The 19458-nt window shown below is 38.4% G+C and overlaps 1 protein-coding gene and 1 non-coding gene across 3 annotated transcripts in view; one reads left to right on the forward strand and one right to left on the reverse strand.

Moving 5' to 3' along the window:
- Positions 1 to 18638, forward strand: part of SLC39A8 (solute carrier family 39 member 8) — a 65393-nt gene extending 46755 nt beyond the window's left edge. For both annotated transcript variants that reach the window (XM_015250877.2, XM_072939797.1), the window contains exons 7-9: positions 14023 to 14230; positions 14431 to 14615; positions 17003 to 18638. In XM_015250877.2, coding sequence (XP_015106363.2) covers positions 14023 to 14230; positions 14431 to 14615; positions 17003 to 17152 — 543 coding nt within the window. In that variant the 3' untranslated portion in view covers positions 17153 to 18638. The remainder of the gene's footprint in view (positions 1 to 14022; positions 14231 to 14430; positions 14616 to 17002) is intronic.
- TRNAG-ACC (transfer RNA glycine (anticodon ACC)) lies at positions 14973 to 15045 on the reverse strand. The gene has a single exon. It is a non-coding gene; the product is annotated as a tRNA-Gly (tRNA).
- Positions 18639 to 19458: the final 820 nt, after the last annotated feature.

Genomic DNA, 19458 nt, shown 5'->3' on the forward strand with positions numbered 1-19458 from the left:
GATTGAGAATGAATGCCAATATATTTTTCTTTTGAAAAATAAGGAAAAAATGAAGAGGTTCAAGTAAGTTAATTCTGGGCATCAGAAAGAGTTGCTGGATTCTATTGTGTAGAAAGCCCAGAAGCCAACCAGCATAAGCAATGGAAAAATGTAAATACATATTCTATCGCTGCTGTGTCTTTAATATCAGCCTTTTCAAGTTTTTTAAGGTTGAGTTATAAAAGATGCCCATGTCATAGACACTGGACTTGCCAAGATAGACCTCTTCCTTTTATTTTTACTTTTTAATCTCTGCTATTAGCTCACTTGAAAATATTTACGTGGTGCTATGTTCTTTACATGCTCCGTCTTGCGGTTTGGGAATATTGGATCAAGACCTGGTGAGTAATTTTTACTCAGTGGATCGCATGATGGAAAACTTGCCAAAGCATGAGGTGTTTGATTGTAATAAATACAGTTCATGTCCCAGGAAGAAGTACTTGGGGAGGTAAAGTTTATTCTGTATTCTATTTTCCATGTTATGCTTATTCTATATATTTCAAAATAAGGATCCTAAATTAGAAAGAACACAAAGCTAAAGTATCATGCAGGTGAAGTGTGGTCTTGCCAAAATGTTTTTTGAATTTGATGCCACTACACTGTGTAGTAGAGCATTAGCAAATTGGTACACACACACACACACATACACACACCCCTGTAGGTATTTATCTGCCTACATATTCCCTCTATTCAATTTTGTGACCGAGACAAATGTCTTGGTCACACATAAAATTTTTATAACCGTCAATATTTCACTGATAATCTTAGTGAAGAAAGAATAACTGAAGGTGTTTAAAGACCAAATTAAGTGTTCACTCTTAATAAATGAACTCTCAGGTTCCAGTCAGATCATTGATTGGGTGGTGAAACATGATTTTACTGTATGCTTGCTTTCTAGATAGGGGATTTCAGTTCCTTTCTGAGGCTCTCAGTGCAATTAAGTTAATGACTCTTCATTTTTGTTAATTAAGTGGTGACTGTCTCCTGTCTTTAACTTTGCTCACCGTGTTGATCAGCGGCCCAGTTCATTGTAACTTTTGAGATCTTAGCAGTCACAAGGAGAGAGCCCAATTTTTTAAAAGTGGTTTTCTGTTTTGCTTTTTATTTCTGTCATCAGGTATCAGAACATTAAAAGTGGAAAAAAAAAGAGCAAAATTGGTTGAATCTTCTACGTAGGAACATCAGGTTGCTTAATGAGCATGGCTTTATTAAACCTTGATAGCAATCTAGTGAAGGCAGGTTAAAGAAAAAAATTCAAAAGCTAAGAAAACACCATTAAAGATTACCTTTGAAAGTTCAGTAAACCTGAAGGTTCAGGTCTCTGGTCTGATGCTTTTTAATTCATCTACTTTTATTACTATGTTATAAAATACATGTCAGAAAAACTGAAGTGAGGGATCGTCAGTAATTTTCTAGGCTGCAAAACAAACACTTAAATCTAGAGATTGTTTTACATTTGGAAAGTAAAATTGCAAAAACCCTTTACTGGGAAAGCATGACTTTTGCAGAAAATTTCTCTGGATTCTTGATGGTTTTCATGACTTTGATCAAAATTTCAGTCATGCAAGTTATATATTAAAGCAATAAAGGCAATCTTAAGTTGAGTCTTCTTTTGTGGTAGGAGTTCATGTTCTGAATGACATCTTGGTCTGTAGGTCAAATTAGTGAAGCCATATTAAAGGGTAGGAGGATGGTATTCAGTTTTTGATTCTGTTGTTCATTCAATTGTCATGTATCCTGTGATCACCTGCTCAATCCTGTCTTTGTTCTACACACGGGAGATACTGTGGCAAATTAGAAAATGTTTCTGATCTTGGGCTCTCTTTGTTCCAGTGGACATGCAGTGCAGCATTATAGGGTTCCAGATGCTGTGCAGGGAACTAGAACGTGAGGATGTGAGGATGTCTGGGTGGTTACTTTAGTTTGGGTGATCGGGGTGTATTTAAGCTACAATCTGAACTGTAGGAAGCTGCTATCTAAGCAAAGATCAAGGAAGAGAACGTTGTGGAAACAGCAGCACAAAGTCTTTAGGGTGGGAAAGAGTTTGGTAGGGTTTAGGGATTGAAAGAAGGTCAGAGTAGCTTGGGCATAGTGGATGCCTGTATGAAATGACATTGCAGAAGATTCTTTCCTTAAAATAAGTGTTACTATGCTCTAACCTTTAAATAAGTATCAGTAATCTCAAATAAGCCTCTCATTCTAAAATTAAATTTTATTAAATGTAACAAACTCAGGAAGGGACAACTGTATCTTTTCCATCCGTATTGTGGTCTGTAAACAACAGATTATATGGAGTAGATTTGAAAGCGTAGGATGGTATTTTTTCCCCTCAAGTATTGGAGGTATTATTTTAAGTGTGTCTGAAGTGTTAGCAAACCCCAGAACATCAGCTTAGTGTTTGCTCCTCAAAACCACAGGAACTAGAATCAGTGGCACCTTCAAGGATGGAGACTGGCAACAGGAATGAAATAACCCAGTATTACAGCAATACACTACTGAACTCTGAATTTCTTATCTGAAAAAACTCAGGTCTCTTAAGCAGCCTTCTCTGCCTTTCCTTGCTTGGGCTTAGGAGCCCAGCCATCTGAGGTCAGTGGCTTTTCCGTCTCTAGCCGTGTGGCTTCGGTCAGGCTCTTCCACTCTACTGCCCACATCGCTTCATCTGTGATGGGATGTTAGAGGTTTAGGAGAGTCCCTTGAAAGTGGGAAGCACTCAGCAGTGTTAGTTGCTACTATCCTTATTTTTATGGCCTCTTCCTCCAACAGTCTTCTGAAAAACGTGGAAGTCTCATTAGGTTAGATGCAAGATGTCTGCTGATAAAACTCTTCTGCCCCTTGGTGGTCACTGGGATGGAAGTGGAGGCACTGACAGCTGCTGACTAGAATGTGACCTTGGCATTCCACTCCTCCCTTCAGTTCAGCAAAACAAGTCCCCTCTCTGCGTGATTTATTTAAAAGAAGTGTTTATTGAACACCTACTAATTTTAAGCTCTGGGTTGAAATGAAAAAACAAAAAACAAAACAAAAAACCTGTCTTCCAGGAACTTTTGATCTGGCTCCACGACCTTAAAGAATTGGTGAGAAAACAAACAAAGAACAACAAAAATGCTTCCGCACTTTCAGAGGGTTTTTTTTTTTATGTAGATGATCCAACTTGGAATTGATTAATAACCATTTTTCTATGCACATACTTCCCACGTTGTGTAAATGCCCATATGTTTGCTCTCTGGAAAGATTGAAATAGATGCTTCGTGTGACAATGATTTGTGAACCTGTCAGGAAAGAAAAAGTACTTTTACTATATCTGCACTTTCATTTATTCAGACAACGATGTTCAGAGTCCCTGCAGTGCTAGATACTGGATGAACAGGAGTGAGTAAGAGAAAATAAAACCCCGCGTTTCCCAGGGATCACGGGTGTAGTTTGTTTAAATCCCGTCTCTGCTCCTTTCTACAGGTATGACTTTGAGCAAGTTACTTAATGTCTTTATACCTCAGTTTCCTCATCTGTTAAATGGGAGCTAATAGCCACATAGGGTTGTTGTGAAGATGAAATGACTTGTCTTGTTTTTGTCTGGGCTCACTGATATATCCTGTGTCTGCCATGCTCAATTCGCCACAATCAAATTTCTTTTCTTAAGCTGGTGAGCAGATCTTCACAGTGTCACAGTGACATTGTTAAGAGGGAGTGAAGTCCTGGGACCCTTACCCTTGTATGGTTCTCACCCCTCACTCTCCACATACAAAACAGAGATGACCTCTGTTTTTCTGAGCCACTGGAGTGTAGACCAGAGTTGGTCGCCTCCTCGGAGAACCTGCTTCGCTCTCTAACCCACTGTTGCTCACTTTCTTCTCTGCTGGCAGGTTGCTCATTTCTTCACATCCCCACAGTGATCCTAAATGCTTCTTCTGTCGCGGTGGCTGCAGTTGCTCCTGTCATCGGTCATCCCTTGCTTCTTAGCATTTTCCCCGAGCTTCTTGCCTTAAAGAGACTTGCGTTCCTAGATCTCTGAGGATCAGAGAGCATACCCTCATCTTTTGCAGGGCCAGTCAGTCAGTCGCTTGTGATACCTTGGGTGGGCTCTTCTATATTTCAGTTCTTTTCACATAATTCATGTCAAATGGTAATTACCCCACAGGCAGCTGCTGCATGGGGTGGGTTCCTCTACTGCACCTCATCCTACCCCTGTTTCCTCATCTGAATTATTCAGGAAGATGATGCTGAGCAGGGTAGATATTTCTGCTTTTGGGGAACATGATATTGCAGAAGCCTGGCAACAAATTTCTTCAACTTACATTAAAACTTAACCAATGTCCTGGTGCCTTCTGACTCCCTTTGAGAGACTTCTCAGTAACTGAGAGTTGCCTGGGCTGGGGAGTACATTATGCAAGCTTTTTATGAGAAATGATACCCTGCTTCCCGAATGTATCAGAGCATTAATGCCTTCCTCATCTGTAGTAACAGTAGGCATCCTTTCAGAGTGGCATAAGTAGTCCATTAGGATAACTGTAAATACTTAATTAGGATATACTTCAAATTCCATTGCAAAATGGTCGCATACTTTCTTGAAAACCCCCCCAGATTTCTAAATTAATTTTTTAAGACAGTCAAATATATGGTCCCAAACTAAAAATGCAAGACAGTTTCAACTCCTGAAGATTTAAACAACTTCACTCACATTTCACAGAAGAGATGGAAGGAGAGGAAAGAATTTTCAAGGTTTCTGGAAACTTTTATTTTCTTGCTAAGGATTCTTTTCATTGGCAAAGAGTTTTGAAAATATTACGAAGTTTTCCTTGAAACCAAATGTCTAGAGACTAAATGCATTTGAATTATATTTGGTTATATCATTAAAAATAAGATTAATTTCTCCTTTCTCCTGTGAAGCTTGATTTTGGTTGTAGTGAGCTGAGACTGACTTTTCAGGGCTAGAGGAAGGACGGATACCACCTTATGATGGGAAGGGTCCAGTGTAATCATCCTGCTGCTGCATATGGCCAACTGGACCGTCTTGACCCTTTGGACAATGATGTCTTTTGGGGGGCTCAGGATTGACCTTGGCTTTTGACAGGTTGGGGCTTCTTCAGTGTTGATAAGCCAGATCACCCTTGGTAGAAAAAGAGAATCCTGAATCCATGAATAGTCAGTCTCCATCCCCACTCCTCTGACCTCTTTGTATATGGGCCATTAAGCAAACATTGGGGTGGCTAATGAAAGACACCAAGAGACATTTATAGTCGGGTCTTCTTGCTTCCTTTGTTATCACTGTCCTTGGTGATAGCTTCTTATGGGACCTAATGAAACAGAGTTATCTTCACACTCTGTGCCTTTTTACATGTGATCCATTTGTGTATTTTTTCCCAGATCTCTTTGCTACCAATTTCTAATTTTGTTTTTTGGAAGTCTCTGACCATCTGGCTGACTTTTTTAGCACCCATTCATGAGTTAGTGTAGATGTATATCTCAGGCCATCACTTCTGCGTGAAGTTCAACACTACACTCAAACGTTCTGCCCACTTGGATGATTTATCTTTATCATTATGCTTCAAGTTCACTGTGAGTAGGATTGTGTAGCGGGCTGGTGCTGTTCACAGCTGGCTGTGGGAAGCTGCCCATGAAGCCTCATTGTTGTTGAGGGAAAAGAGATGAAGTATTAGGTTTAGATTATGGGAGTCTAAATCAACTGCCACAGCAGTTTGTTTGTGTCTTTAAGACTGGTGCGGGCTTGTTCTTGTATGTACAACCTAATGATGGAATGATGTGAGCAGCTGGTTTTATAGCTTGCTGGATCAGATAACATCCAGTTCATGTTGGGCATGGTCTCACAGTCACTTATGTCCCGGGGCACAAGATAAGTCTCTACAAGGACCTAGAAACAAGCAAGAAACTGCTTTTGAGATAAAGAATAGTTAATGACTAAAGAAGGCACGGCTTTACTCTAACATCTTAGAGGTCTGCACTGTGATTCTCCGATCAGGGCTTGCCAGAGGAGCATCTCTGTCTGCCAAGCTCTCCCAGTTCCACTAGGACTGCTGGGTCACAAGGACCAAGTGGCAGGAAAGCTTCCAACACAGCCTTGATCTTGTAGAGCCCTTCCATGTTCTGCGCTTCACTGAAAAATGCAGCCCACCTGTGGATAACCAATGTCCATTTCCCCATACTTTGAATACATGAAAAACCAATTAAATTCCATTTTTGGAGTCTGTTTTCTATGACCATTTCCAGCACCAATGACCCTATCAGTTATGATCCCAGTAGGAAACAGATGGATCACTCAGGTTGGAATAATTTCAGGAAGATTTATTTATAAGGTGTGAATAGGGTATAAAAGTAACGCATGAACGAGGGAGCAGTAATGACAAAGTTGTTACCAACCCTGGACCAAAGATGGAGAGGAGGGAGCAGTTACTAGAACCTGGGAATAGAGTTAGTTTCTTGAGAAGAGCTGTGTCCTCCACTTGAAGATCACTGACAGCTTAAGGTGATCACTCAGAGGGGTATCAGAGGAATAAACACCCTGCCTTCTGCCTCCTTTCTCCCCTGAAATCCCCCTAGGGTCCATCTCAAGTGGAAACCAGAGGACAAGAAGCCTGTAGAGGTGGCCCATTCAGGACGGCTTCAGGACAGAGAGCAGGGCGAGAGGCTGGAGAGTCATTCTGAAAGGGCAGATGGGAGTCAGCATAGACTTGAAGTTTGAATCTTGGATGTTCTGTTTCGGATGAATGCCGACAACATGGAGATTCTTGTGTTTATATTTCTGTCCTTGATTCTGAGCACAGTCCCCGCCTGCTATAAAATAGGTGTTCAGTAAATTGTTAAGGAGCCTAATCCCAGCACCTCCTGTGTGGTGACACTGAGCAAGTCATTTATATTCTTGGGTTGTCATTCTCCTCATCTCTAAAATTAGGATGCCAATAACTGTTCTGTTTTACTCATGAGGATATTATAAAGGTCAAAAGAAAATGAAGGCGCCAACATATGAATGTGCTTTGTAAACTGTGAAATGCTGTATATGCAAGATAGTACTTTATATCTTAAAGATTCCTTTCTTCCTATACCCAGCCATCTATCAGATTCATATAAACTTATTATCTCAGATTGCATGCTTTTCACAGTGAATTTGACCTACTGGACAATTAGTCTCCTGACTCTTTCATATACCTTGAACTCCAGTAGTTGAAAGTTCAATATCTTTCTTCAACAGTCTATTTATGGGGGGAGGGTATAGCTCAGTGGTAGTGTGTGTTCTTGGCATGCACAAGGTCCTGGGTTCAATCCCCAGTACCTCCATTAAATAAATAAATAAAATGAACTTAATGACCTCCATCCCTCCCCCAAAATATAAATAAGTAAGTAAATAAATAAATAAAATAGTTGGATCAAAAAAAATTTTAAAAAAAAGAGTATATTTATGCCCAAGCTCAAGCACCCTTGTTAAAAGTTTTTCTTTTTTCTCTGAACAAATCACTGTATCCTCTCACTTTTCTAAAACTCTTTTCTGGTAGATTTATTTTTTTTCCCTTTTCTCCAATAATCTTGATCAGTATGATTTTGAATTTGTTCAAGGATCATATATGAGAAATCTTTATCTTGCCCATTTGTCTCTTAGGCAGTTTTTGTTTTTCTTCCTTATAACAATGCTGCGTTCATCTGCACTTCATTAGATAAAATCATCCGTGTGACACAATAATAAGCATTCATGGGGCACTCGGCAGTTTATAAACATCTCCTTTCATCATCACAACAGTGCTCTGAAGTTGATAGTGTTACTTTCTCCATTCTACAGATAGAGGATCTGAAGTCAGATTCCAAGTAACTTTTTTTTAAAGGAACTTTTTTTTTTTTTAAATTTTAAGAGCAGTTTTAGGTTCATAGCAAAACTGAGAGGAAAGTTTGGAGATTTTCCATGTACTCTGGCCCTCAACATGAATAGCCATCCCCAGTATCAACATCCCCTAGCAGGCCAGCACACTTGTGGCAACTGATGAACCTACACTGACACATCATAATCGAAGTCCATAATTTAGAGTTCACTCTTGGTGTTGTACATTCCATGGGTCTGGACAAGTGTGTAATGACATGTTTCTATCACTGTAGTATCATATAGGCCAAGTTCACTGCCCTAAAAATTCTCTGTGCTCCACCTGCTCATCCCTCTCCATTCCTCCAACCCCTGGCAACCACTGATTTTTTTTATTGTCTCCATAGTTTGGCCTTTTTCAGAATGTCATATGGTTGGAATCACAGAGTATGTAGCCTTCTCAGATTGTCTTCTTTCACTTAGTAATGTGCATTTAAGATTCATCCATGTCTTTTCACGGCTTGATAGCTCTTTTTTTTTTTTTTTTTGGTGCAGGGACAATATTCCATTATCTGGACGTACCAGTTTATTTATCCACTCACCTAATGAAGGGTATCTTGGTTGCTTCCAAGTTTTGGCAGTTAGGAATAAAGGTGCTATAAACATCTGTGTACAGGTTTTGGTGTGGACACAGTCTTCAACTTCTTTGGATAAATACCAAGGAGCTCAGTTGGTGGATCATATGGGAAGAGTATTTTTAGTTTTGTAGGAAACTGCCAAACTGTCTTCCAAAGTGGTTGTACCATTTTGTATTCCCACCAGCAATGAATGAGAGTTCTTGTTCTCCACATCCTTACCAGTATTTGGTATTGTAGTATTCCTGGATTTGGCCATTGTAATAGATGTGTAGTGTTATCTTGTTTTAATTTGCATTTCTCTGATGACATACGACATGGAGCATCTTTTCATATGCTTATTTGCCATGTGTATATCTTCTTTGGTGAAGTGTCTGTTCAGGTCTTTGGCCCATTTTTTATTCAGGTTGTTTGTTTTCTTATTGTTTAGTTTAAAAAGGTTTTTTAAATATTTTACTTAACAGTCCTTTATCAGATGTGTGTTTTGTAAATATTTTCTCACAGTCTATGGCTTTTCTTCTTATTCTATTGATATTGCCTTTTGCAAAGAAGAAGTTTCTAATTTTAATAAAGTCTAGGCTCTCAATTATTTATTTCGTGGATTGTGCTTTTGGTGTCATATTTAAAAGGTCATAGCCATACTCAGAGTTTTCTAGATTTTTTCCCTATGTTATCTTCTTGGGGTTTTAGAGTTTTGCATTTACATTTAGGTCTATGATCCATTTTGAGTTCATTTTTTTGTGAAGGATGTCAAATCTATACTGAGATTTCTGTCTTTCTTTCTTTGCATGTCCACTTCTTCCAGAACAATTTGTTGAAAAGACTGCCTTTTCTCCATTGTATTGCTTTTTGTTGTTTACAGTGTTGGGTCAATTTCTGGGGTGCAGCATATAGTTCAGTCATACATATACATACATATATTCATTTTCATATTCTTTTTCATTATAGTTCACTACAAGATATTGACTATGGTTCCCTGTGCTAGACAGTATAAACTTGTTGTTTATCTATTTTATTCATAGTAGTTAATATCTGCAAATCTCAAACTCCCTTTATACCTTTCCCCCCCTTTCCCCTTGGTAACCATGAGTTTGTTTTCTCTGTCTGTGAGTCTGTTTCTATTTTGTAAATAAGTTCATTTGCCTTTTTTTTTTAAGATTCCACATGTAAGTGATATCATGTGGTATTTTTCTTCCTCTTTCTGGCTTACTTCACTTAGAATGACAATCTCCGAGTCCATCCATGTTGCTGCAAATGGCATTATTTTATTATTTTTTATGACTGAGTAGTATTCCATTGTATAACTATACCACAACTTCTCTATCCAGTCATCTGTCAATGGATATTTAGGTTGTTTCCATGTCTTGGCTATTGTAAATAGTGCTACTATGAACATTGGGCTGCATGTATCTTTTTAAATTAGAGTTCCCTCCTGATATATGCCCAAAAGTGTGATTTCTGGATCATATGTTAAGCCTACTTTTAGTTTTTAGAGGAATCTCCCATACTGTTTTCCATAATGGCTACACCAAACTACATTCCCACCAACAGTGCAGGAGAGTTCCCTTTTCTCCATATTTATCATTTGTGGATTTTTAATGATGGCCATTCTGACTGGTGTAGTATTTTGTTTTCTGAGTATTGAAATAATATATAGTAAGTGCAAACAAAATACACAATACCCATAAAAGATAAAAGGAAAAAAAATCTAAGGATTATTCACAGTACTGTCTTCCAGGGAGAACCATGATTAGCATTTTTGTATCTTTACAAAAACATTTGTGCTTAGACCATCATAGAATTATAATAATAAGTTTTACAAAATGGTGCCACAGACATGCTGTTTTATATAGATATATTTTACTTCAAGGCTGTGTTTTGGATATCCTTACATGTGGAAAGATACAGCTATTCATCATCTCTGCTACTCTGCACAGTATTTCACAGCAGGTGTAAGTCATATTTGTATGATCCATATCCTACTGCAGGATAGGCAAGTCTTTTCTTTTTCTTTCCTCATCTCCTCCTTTTCCTTGCCCTCCTTGTTTTTCTCCACCTTGTTTCTAACCTTCTCCTCACCCTTCTTATCTTACTCTTTTGGTTTTTCGTCCTCCTCCTCCCACCTCATGTCACTCCTCCTCCTTATCTTCCTCTAGTCCCATCTCCTCCATTTGATCTTCCTCCTCCTTTGCTTAAACTGTTCTGCAATAAGTTCACTTGCTTTCTTCATTTGATTTCTTAGTGCTTTTTTTCCCTTTTCCTTCTTCCCCTCTGTATTTATGTTGGGATTCTACTTAGTCCCCCCCCCCCTTATGACTTCGGTCCATGACATTCTTTCTCCCTCCATTCCGACTACTTTGCACTTTGCTTTCTTTGACTTTCATTTTCATTAATAAGGTGAGAAATGTTAAGAGCCTGGCTGATGATTGCACAGTAATTTCTGTCAGAGCCAACGTAGCACTCAGTTCTGGATTCCAGACTGATGGTCTTTTCATTCGATCGAGTTGCCTTATCATGTTGAGGTTGGAAACAGCCTCATATTTAGTGTACAAGTCAGACAAGGAAGCAAGCAAGCAACAACAGAGGAAAATAAAAAAGAAAGGGAAAGAGAAAACCCCCTAATTTGGCTAGGGGACTTCATTGTTCTCTCTGCTCGGTGACTTTGTTCCAGGTGAATTAAAAAAGGACTGTTTGTGAATGGTTGCCGACATTGATTTTTTCCAAGACTATTAAAATTGTGTTAACTGTTAACCTACCCAACAGTGTCATTTGAGACCTAAGCTTATAGAGCTAAAAGAAAGCATAATAAACAGAGTGAATAATATCTGTACTCAGAGGTAAGAGAACCATGCCTGATATATTAATTTAATTTCTTTTTCAGAATTACAAGAGTTTGTATACAGACTCTGTACAAAATGCCACGCAGTCAAGACTTGGGCTTGTAATCTTTCCCCTAAATCATCACAAGTAAATAAGGAAATTATAACTATGTGGTTAGGTAAACCGAATTAGAAGAGAACGCCTGGTCTTACCGGGGTGTCTTGGCAGTAAGTTTTTACAATGCCAAGGTCACTTCCTTTATGGCTTTTCTCATGACCACCTTTGTTTCTCCTTTAGCAGTCACTGCTTCCTCATCTGGGGCATTTCTTAGTCAAGCCACCCATTTGACATTTACCAAATCACGGCTGTTCATTATGCTGTGCATTTAAGATCTACCAATTATTAAATTAATTAAACAAGGAGGAAATTAGACTGAAGTGTCTTTAATGCCAGATATAAACAAACCAAAATTTAAGCTGGTAGATGCCTCAAGTCTTCGAAACCGAAACCTAAGGGCAATCCATTGCGAGCAGCCACGTAAGCTGTAACTGTAGCCAGTCAATAGTCGGCTTGCTCTGCTCTGCCTTTTCTCTGGGAAAGTCTCTCCCTGAGCTACCTGTCTGTGGAGTGCTCCTCACCACTTCCAAGTTGATGCTGCCAGATGGGAACTGATTCTTGTTCAAATAAAACTCCTAAACTTTTAAAAAAAATTGCCTCACTTTATGTTTTAACACTTTATAGCAAGACCGCTTTTTAAGATTAGATGGAATTCTTTTTATGCTAATGAGAATTGCCTTTAAAAAAAAAAAGGAGATTAAACACTTATTCCAACGTTGCTTCAAGTTTTTAGAAGAGTTTTGAGAGGAGGGGGTGTTCTGCTTGGGAACCGCCTTCAGATCTTATCACAAACACAAACAGGAAGTGTTCCCCTCCCCCTACCATAAATTTGAAGTAAGAGGACGCTTCTTTTCTTTTGCATCCCTGGTAAGTTCACTGGCCTTTCTGTGCTTCAGTGTCTTCAACCATAAAATGATGGTTATAGTACTACTTTGCTCCTAGAATTATTCTCGAGGAATTAGATAGCTAGAGTGCTTAGAACAGTGCCTGGCACATAATAAATACCACGCTTTGCTATTACTATTTCTACCATTACTACGGCAAATACTAACAATGCTCCCTCCTTCCGTAGTCATGTAAGAATTTCTTGGCTCCAGATGACTTCTGGCTGTGTCTACAAACAAAAAACATCCCTCAAAAATAAAGATCTGCCACTAATGAAACAGTGAAAAGATGTATGGCAAGATCTAAATCAGTTCTGAAAAAACAGTCCCCAGAGTGTTTTGAGCAATGAGTTGACATCAGAATAAATGTACAACCTCTCAGACAATTGTCTTGAAGGAACCCTTCTCAGCCGATGTATATTGCACATTTTTTAAAGTTAGTCATATACTCTGCATCTTGTTTCTCCGAGGTAAAAACACTTCTTGAAGAGAGAGTCAGTATTTTCCACTTCCGTGAACTTTTCATAGCATACAGCACGCTATTGTACAAACTGCAGATATTCAATAAATATGTTGATTAGCTGCCGAGGTAGAGTTGAGAGGAAGAGAATTAAGAATAAAATGTTCTCCAGTTAATTGCAAATTGCTTCCCTACTTAAAAATGGATTTGCGCTTTATTATATTTTTCTACAGTTCCTGGAAAATGCTTCCATTGGCATTTGTCATTATACAATCTTGTAAATTTTATAGGAAGTTAAATTCTTACAAAAGGTCCATTGTAGGATTTTCCCCTTTTGTTACAGTTTCAAAATAGAAGGAAGTGTTGGTGTAAAAGGCAAGCCTATTCTGATCACACTTCGTGGAATTTGTTAAGGGAATCGTTGAAATTTAGAGCTCATAGGGACCACGTGGTTGTAGCCTAAACACCCCACACACTACCTGGAACACAGTGAAAAATTAATCAGTCACTGGAAAAATGAATCATTAAAAAAAAGAAGAACAAATGACTCATCTAGTACATTCTCTTCACTTTGCAGTTGAAACTGAAGCCCAATCACTTGCTCATAGTCACACAGCGGCATAGGGTGGGTCGGAATGAATGTTCCTCGATACCATCAGGCTTTAAGTGTAGATTTCACATGTATGTTGTCAACATAGAAAAGACTCTAAATTTCGTCTTTGAAAAACTTCTTCTATTTTAAAGTATGTGAATAAATCACACTCTTAGGTTAATCTCTCTTATATTTTAGGAAGGTAGTAAGAACTTTTTCTTAAAAGTCAAGAGGATTGTTTGAAGGAGAAATCAACAATGTGGTTTGTTCAAGGCCTCTCAATCTGTTCATTTCCTTCCTTCTTACCATAAGACTTTTCTGTGTTATAGACGATTTAGGGGTGTTCCTATCCACCATAAAGGACTTTGTTGGAAACATGTCTCTCTCAATGCATAATACATCTCCTACTTCTCTGTATCTCTTAGACTTTCAAGAAATGTTGAGACTATATTCAATACCTTGTAATAGCCTATAATGAAAAAGAATATGAAAGGGAATATATATATATATATATATATATATATATATATATATATATATATATATGTATATAACTGAATCACAGTGTTGTGTACCGGCAACTAACACAACGTTGTAAGTTGACTATACCTCAATTAAAAAAATATGTTGGTTATCCTGGTTATCCTGTTGACTGATTTTTTGTTCTTTCACAGGATGGAAAAAAGGAGTCCTGTTCATGGACCTGCTTGAAGGGGCCCAAACTCTCAGAAATAGGGACGATTGCCTGGATGATTACGCTCAGCGATGCCCTCCACAACTTCATCGATGGCCTGGCCATTGGGGCCTCCTGTACTTTGTCTCTCCTGCAGGGACTCAGCACCTCTATAGCCATCCTGTGCGAGGAGTTCCCTCACGAGTTAGGTGAGGGGCTCTGTGCACACTGTCCAAGGCCCTCACTTCTTGACTTCAGGGGAGGGAGACATTTCAGATGATACACTCTTAGAGGTCCTGCTGGTGCCTCAGAAGGAAGGAACCCTTTTCAGACATTGGTGATTATCTTTTATCTTGTCCAAAAATAGAAAAAACAACCCTATTCACTTGATATGTTCTTCTTCTTCTAGGGGACTTTGTGATCCTGCTCAATGCAGGAATGAGCACCCGACAGGCCTTGTTATTCAACTTCCTTTCTGCGTGTTCCTGCTACGTGGGGCTAGCTTTTGGCATCTTGGTGGGCAATAATTTTGCTCCAAATATTATATTTGCCCTTGCCGGAGGCATGTTCCTCTATATTTCTCTAGCGGATATGGTAAGAAATTTTAAAATTTGATCTTGTTTTAATATAAATTTAGAAATAAGCATCTGGGTTATGAATTGACTAAGGGCAACTTTCTGCTTTCCACACTGTGGAGGGCCTTTCTATTATAATTTAAAGTATTCTTGGTCCAACAGTTAATGCTTTTTGAGTAGTTTGTACTAGTAGTGATTGCCTTTCTTTCTTTCTTTCTTTCTTTCTTTCTTTCTTTCTTTCTTTCTTTCTTTCTTTCTTTCTTTCTTTCTTTCTTTCAGATTGAAGCATAGTCAGTTTACAGTATTGTGAAACTTATATAACTGTGCCTTTATTTTTTGAGGGGGGAAGTAATTAGGCTTTATTTATTTTTTTTAATGGAGGCACTGGGAATTGAACCCAGGACCTCGTGCATGGTAAGCACGCACTCTACCACTGAGCTCTACCCTCCCCCTTGTACTAATAGTGACTGGAAGGTGAGTCTCATGGATTCTTTGATCTATGATCTCATTGATAGAGGATGAAATGACCTATTTTTGCTGAAGTGGAGGTACTTCCCCAGGTATTTTGCCTTGTGGGTAAAGCTTGTGTTCTACAGTCGTACGTCCCTCTAGGACTTTTCACCCCTCTTCTGTGAGGATATTACATTTGGAAGGGAATAGCCTGTTGAAGGAAATAGCATTTTGTTAATTTCAAAGTTCTAAACAGTGAGAGCCTTTTGGGTTAAACTAAAACTAGTAAGTTGAAATTGGAGGCTATTTACTTGGATCAGTATATGTTTGTATGTATGTTTGTGTCTATGCTGTGTCTTTATTTCTGTGTGTGTGTGTGTGTGTGTGTGTAAGAGAGAGAATATCTGTGGCCCTGTGCATTTTCAAGTAAATCATGGACAGCTTTCAAAAAAATGAAAAATGTGCTAAGTTTATGCAAATCAAAGAATGTTTCCTTTGCATTTGGAACTGAATATGTATTACAGACATAATTTAATAATTTAATTTTCTTCATCTGCATTCAGAGTTCCAAATGATAACTATCTATCTCTGTTCATTGTTCTGTGCAAACACTTACAAGGGCAGAAATTTCATCTCTAAGAACCATTACTGCATTTATGCTTTTCTTCACAGAATTAATGCCTCATAGTTCATTTATGCTAGGTCATCACTTCTCCATTCTCTGGTGTAAGAACAGAATCTATCTAGTTTAAAGAAATCATGCTAATATATGATACTGCATGTACTTACAGTGGTTTTACTTTTTTCAGAATGGTTTGACAACTTTCACCCATTTTATCATAGCAACAGTTTTCTTAAATCAGGCACATGGATTGACTGAACTCTGGAGATCTCTCGGATGCTCTGGAACAGTGCACCACTGTTTACATATAAGTAAATCATTTTGAAATATGTCTTGAAAAGATGGCATTCACAGATCTCACGGAGCCTTTTCAGTAGAAGTTATATGCTGAGAAAGGGTCAATTTTTAAAACTTGGGGGTTTTAATTGCTTTTGCTGCAATGAGATTGTTATAGTCTAAATCCTAGAACAGTGCACAATTTATTTAAAACCTTATGATTTTGTGAGAGGTAGAGAAAGCAAAAGAAAACACATTGAAGAGGATGGGAATTAAATATATAGTTATTTCTAAAAGTTTATTTAGTCAGCTACTATTGATTGATATTTCTGTACCAGGCCTGGACATTGGTAAGGTACTGTGGACCCCGGAGTGAGCAAAAAGGCACAACCCCTGCATTCCTGGGGCTTCGGTCTGCAAGGAGGGGAACCTGAAATTCAGCACACAAACAAAATCACACACATGGTGACATCATTACAAAAAATCTGTGACATGAAAGGAAAAGCAATATATATGATGATAGATGATAACAGGGAATCTAATGCAACTTAGGAGGGGCTCAGAGAAGCCTTTCTGGGAAATGATGATTTATGCTGAAACCTCAAAGACTTACTTAGCTCACTGAAAAACTTGAGGGAGAAGAGTTCAGATAGAGATTTTGGTGGGCGTGAAGATTTTGAGGATGGAAAGAGATTGGATGCATTTAAAGTCCTAAAAGAATAGTGTGGATGGAGCAGAGAGAGCAAAGAAGAGGGAGGGCTAGAGAGAGGGAGAGAGAGAGAGACAGAGACAGACAGAGAGACAGAGACAGAGAGGGACAGGAGGCATGAAATGAGGTAAATCCCATCCCACTGATTAATCTGTCGGGGAACACTGTTTCCATATTGTCTCCTTGTTGATACCTGAGCAGGCTGGATATCACTATTCTGCTCTCTATACGAGAAAACGCTTCAACAACTGAAATACGTAATCATCCCCTCCATAGAACTCTGTAAGTGGCTGTTTCATGTTTGACCACAAGAGGGCAACAGTCATCTAACAATGCATCTTCCCTCTAGTTTCCAGAGATGAATGACATGCTGAGAGAGAAGGTAACTGGAAGAAAAACCGACTTCACCTTCTTCATGATTCAGAATGCTGGCATGTTGACTGGATTCACAGCCATTCTGCTCATCACTCTGTATGCAGGAGAAATTGAATTGGAGTAGTAGGAAATGAGAGATGGTGTTGTTCATGAAGGCATTTCGTAAATAAAAAACATCTCCAAAGGGATTTTCAAGCCGATCCTATTTAGATAAAAGATAATTTTGTGTTCAGCTGTAGGTCAAGAAAACCAATTATTGGTTTCAGATCTGTGAAATAGGCCATTATTTGTTGTTAAAATTGTTTCAAAAAGCTCTCAGTTCTAGTTTGAAAAGCCTAATAGATGAGATCTTTGTTAAACACCTACTTTTTTTTGTTTCATGAATACAAAAAATCATCACAAAGCAAGAAATGTGCATTCTGTAATCATTTCAACATCAAGGCCCAGAGTAAAATACAAACTAGGCCGTATAAGCCTTTCACCATCTCTGGTCGGATCAAACGTTCAAGTAGTTTCAGAATTGTTTTCTTTCAATTAATTTGGTTTAGTGCTTTCACGAGCAAGTACATCAAAATGGGGAAGAAAATCAAAATGTACACAACATGGATATAAGTGATTCCAAGGCCTTAATGAAGCCAGGAGAGAAAGATTGCTCATAGTTTTTGTTTTGTTTTATATTTCAGTTAGATCTTGTAGGATTGCTTTGAAAACCATCCTGAAATAATACGAATTATGAAATCAGTAAAGCTTTGTTGGCCCTGCTAAGTTCAGAGTTTGTCTGCCATTCTGTCTCGAAGTGTAAACTCCACCAGCTTCCATGAAAAGCCAGAATTGTTTTCTTCTGACTTATTTTGTGCTTGTACCACAACAAATGGCAGAACAGTATGTAAAGCTGGTGACAGTTCAGTTTCAATGTACAGTGTGTTTGCTTTGTGAAGGTGAAGCAGATGTTCATTTATAGAAAGAAACTGAATGTAATTTTAAGCAATTTACTTTTAAAGATGAACACAACTATTTAGCAGAGGGTATTTTAAGTAAATGCAAAATAACAGCTGAACGGCTGTATGTCAAACACTGATTGTCTAGAAAATGTATGTTCCTTATGGGTGATTGAGAGACATTCAGAAAATACTTCTTTTGTATTCAGGCTGCATTTTTCCTGTATGGTAGACTTTGCAAAAAAGTTCCACACACCGTGGTTCTGTTTCTACCTTTTATAAAAGATAGAGTTTGTTTATTCATTTAGCAGATACAGAAAGTTGGTCTACAATTGAATATCCTAACCCCAACTCACGCTCCCAAGTCACTCAAGGAAAAGTGATTTGACAGTGAAGAAAATGACTGATGAAAGCCAACAAGTATCTCAGGAATCACATTTTCCCACAGGCCTTAAAATGGTGCCACGTAGCAATAAAGCAGATGTGATGAGTATTTGACATGTATGTTAATGCACATTTCACTCTATGACTGACAATTAAAAAATATTTTTTGACCAGTAGTAGACACCTTTGAAACCATGTATTGTGTCATTCATAATTCATCTTAATATGCATTTTTTGAGTGCCTTCCATGTACCTGGTATGAGGGAGAGGAATAGACAGTAAATTCGTGATGTGTTTATTTCAAAAATATTCAGCAAACAAATACTATAAAATTAATTATTGTTCATTAAAATCAGTACACATAGACTCTATTTTTATCATTTCATGTGTTTACATTCAGTCTTTAGAAATAATCTTTACTGCCTCTTTAAAGCACAGATTACATGTCTGGGTGAAAAGCTCTTTACGCAGTCATGTTAAAACGAGATGGTTTAGCAAACTCCCATTCGGTGTAGATCGTTGTGTATGAGGACTGCCGGGGAGCTTCATGTTACCCTCTCCGTGTGTTGTCTTGTGGCCATTTTACTCAACTGTGAGGAGAACAGAGGCAATGGGGCACGGAGACCCAAAAAGAAAAAGAAAATGGCTACTTATTAGAGGCGATGGTTGCGGGTAAGAGGAAGCATATGGGAAGCCATGACTGAGTTTAAATTATCCTAGAAAACAAAGCGTAGACCTGTCAGTCAGCGTATCTTATGAGGCATTCATTATACCAGCTGAATACTCTATACATTTCAGGCTTTAAGGATGCAACTGTGACAAACCTAAAATGATTTCAGTGCGTTATACGGGGGTGCATACTTCTACTTTTGCTATTGAACTTTATAACAATGCTTACTAATATTTGGACCTTTTTGAGTACTGAATCAGACCCCATCTTCGTCTGTTTTGGCTGCTAAAGCAAAAGAACACAGTCTGGGTAGGTTATGAACAACTGAAATATATTTCTTCCAGTTCTGGAGGCTGGAAATCTAAGACCCACGCACTGGCAGATTTGGGGTCTGGTTTGTAGATGGCGCCTTCTCGCTGTGTCCTCAGGTGCTGGAAG

Source organism: Vicugna pacos, chromosome 2 (assembly GCF_048564905.1).
Source record: "Vicugna pacos chromosome 2, VicPac4, whole genome shotgun sequence".
In the NCBI taxonomy this organism is placed as follows: domain Eukaryota; kingdom Metazoa; phylum Chordata; class Mammalia; order Artiodactyla; family Camelidae; genus Vicugna; species Vicugna pacos.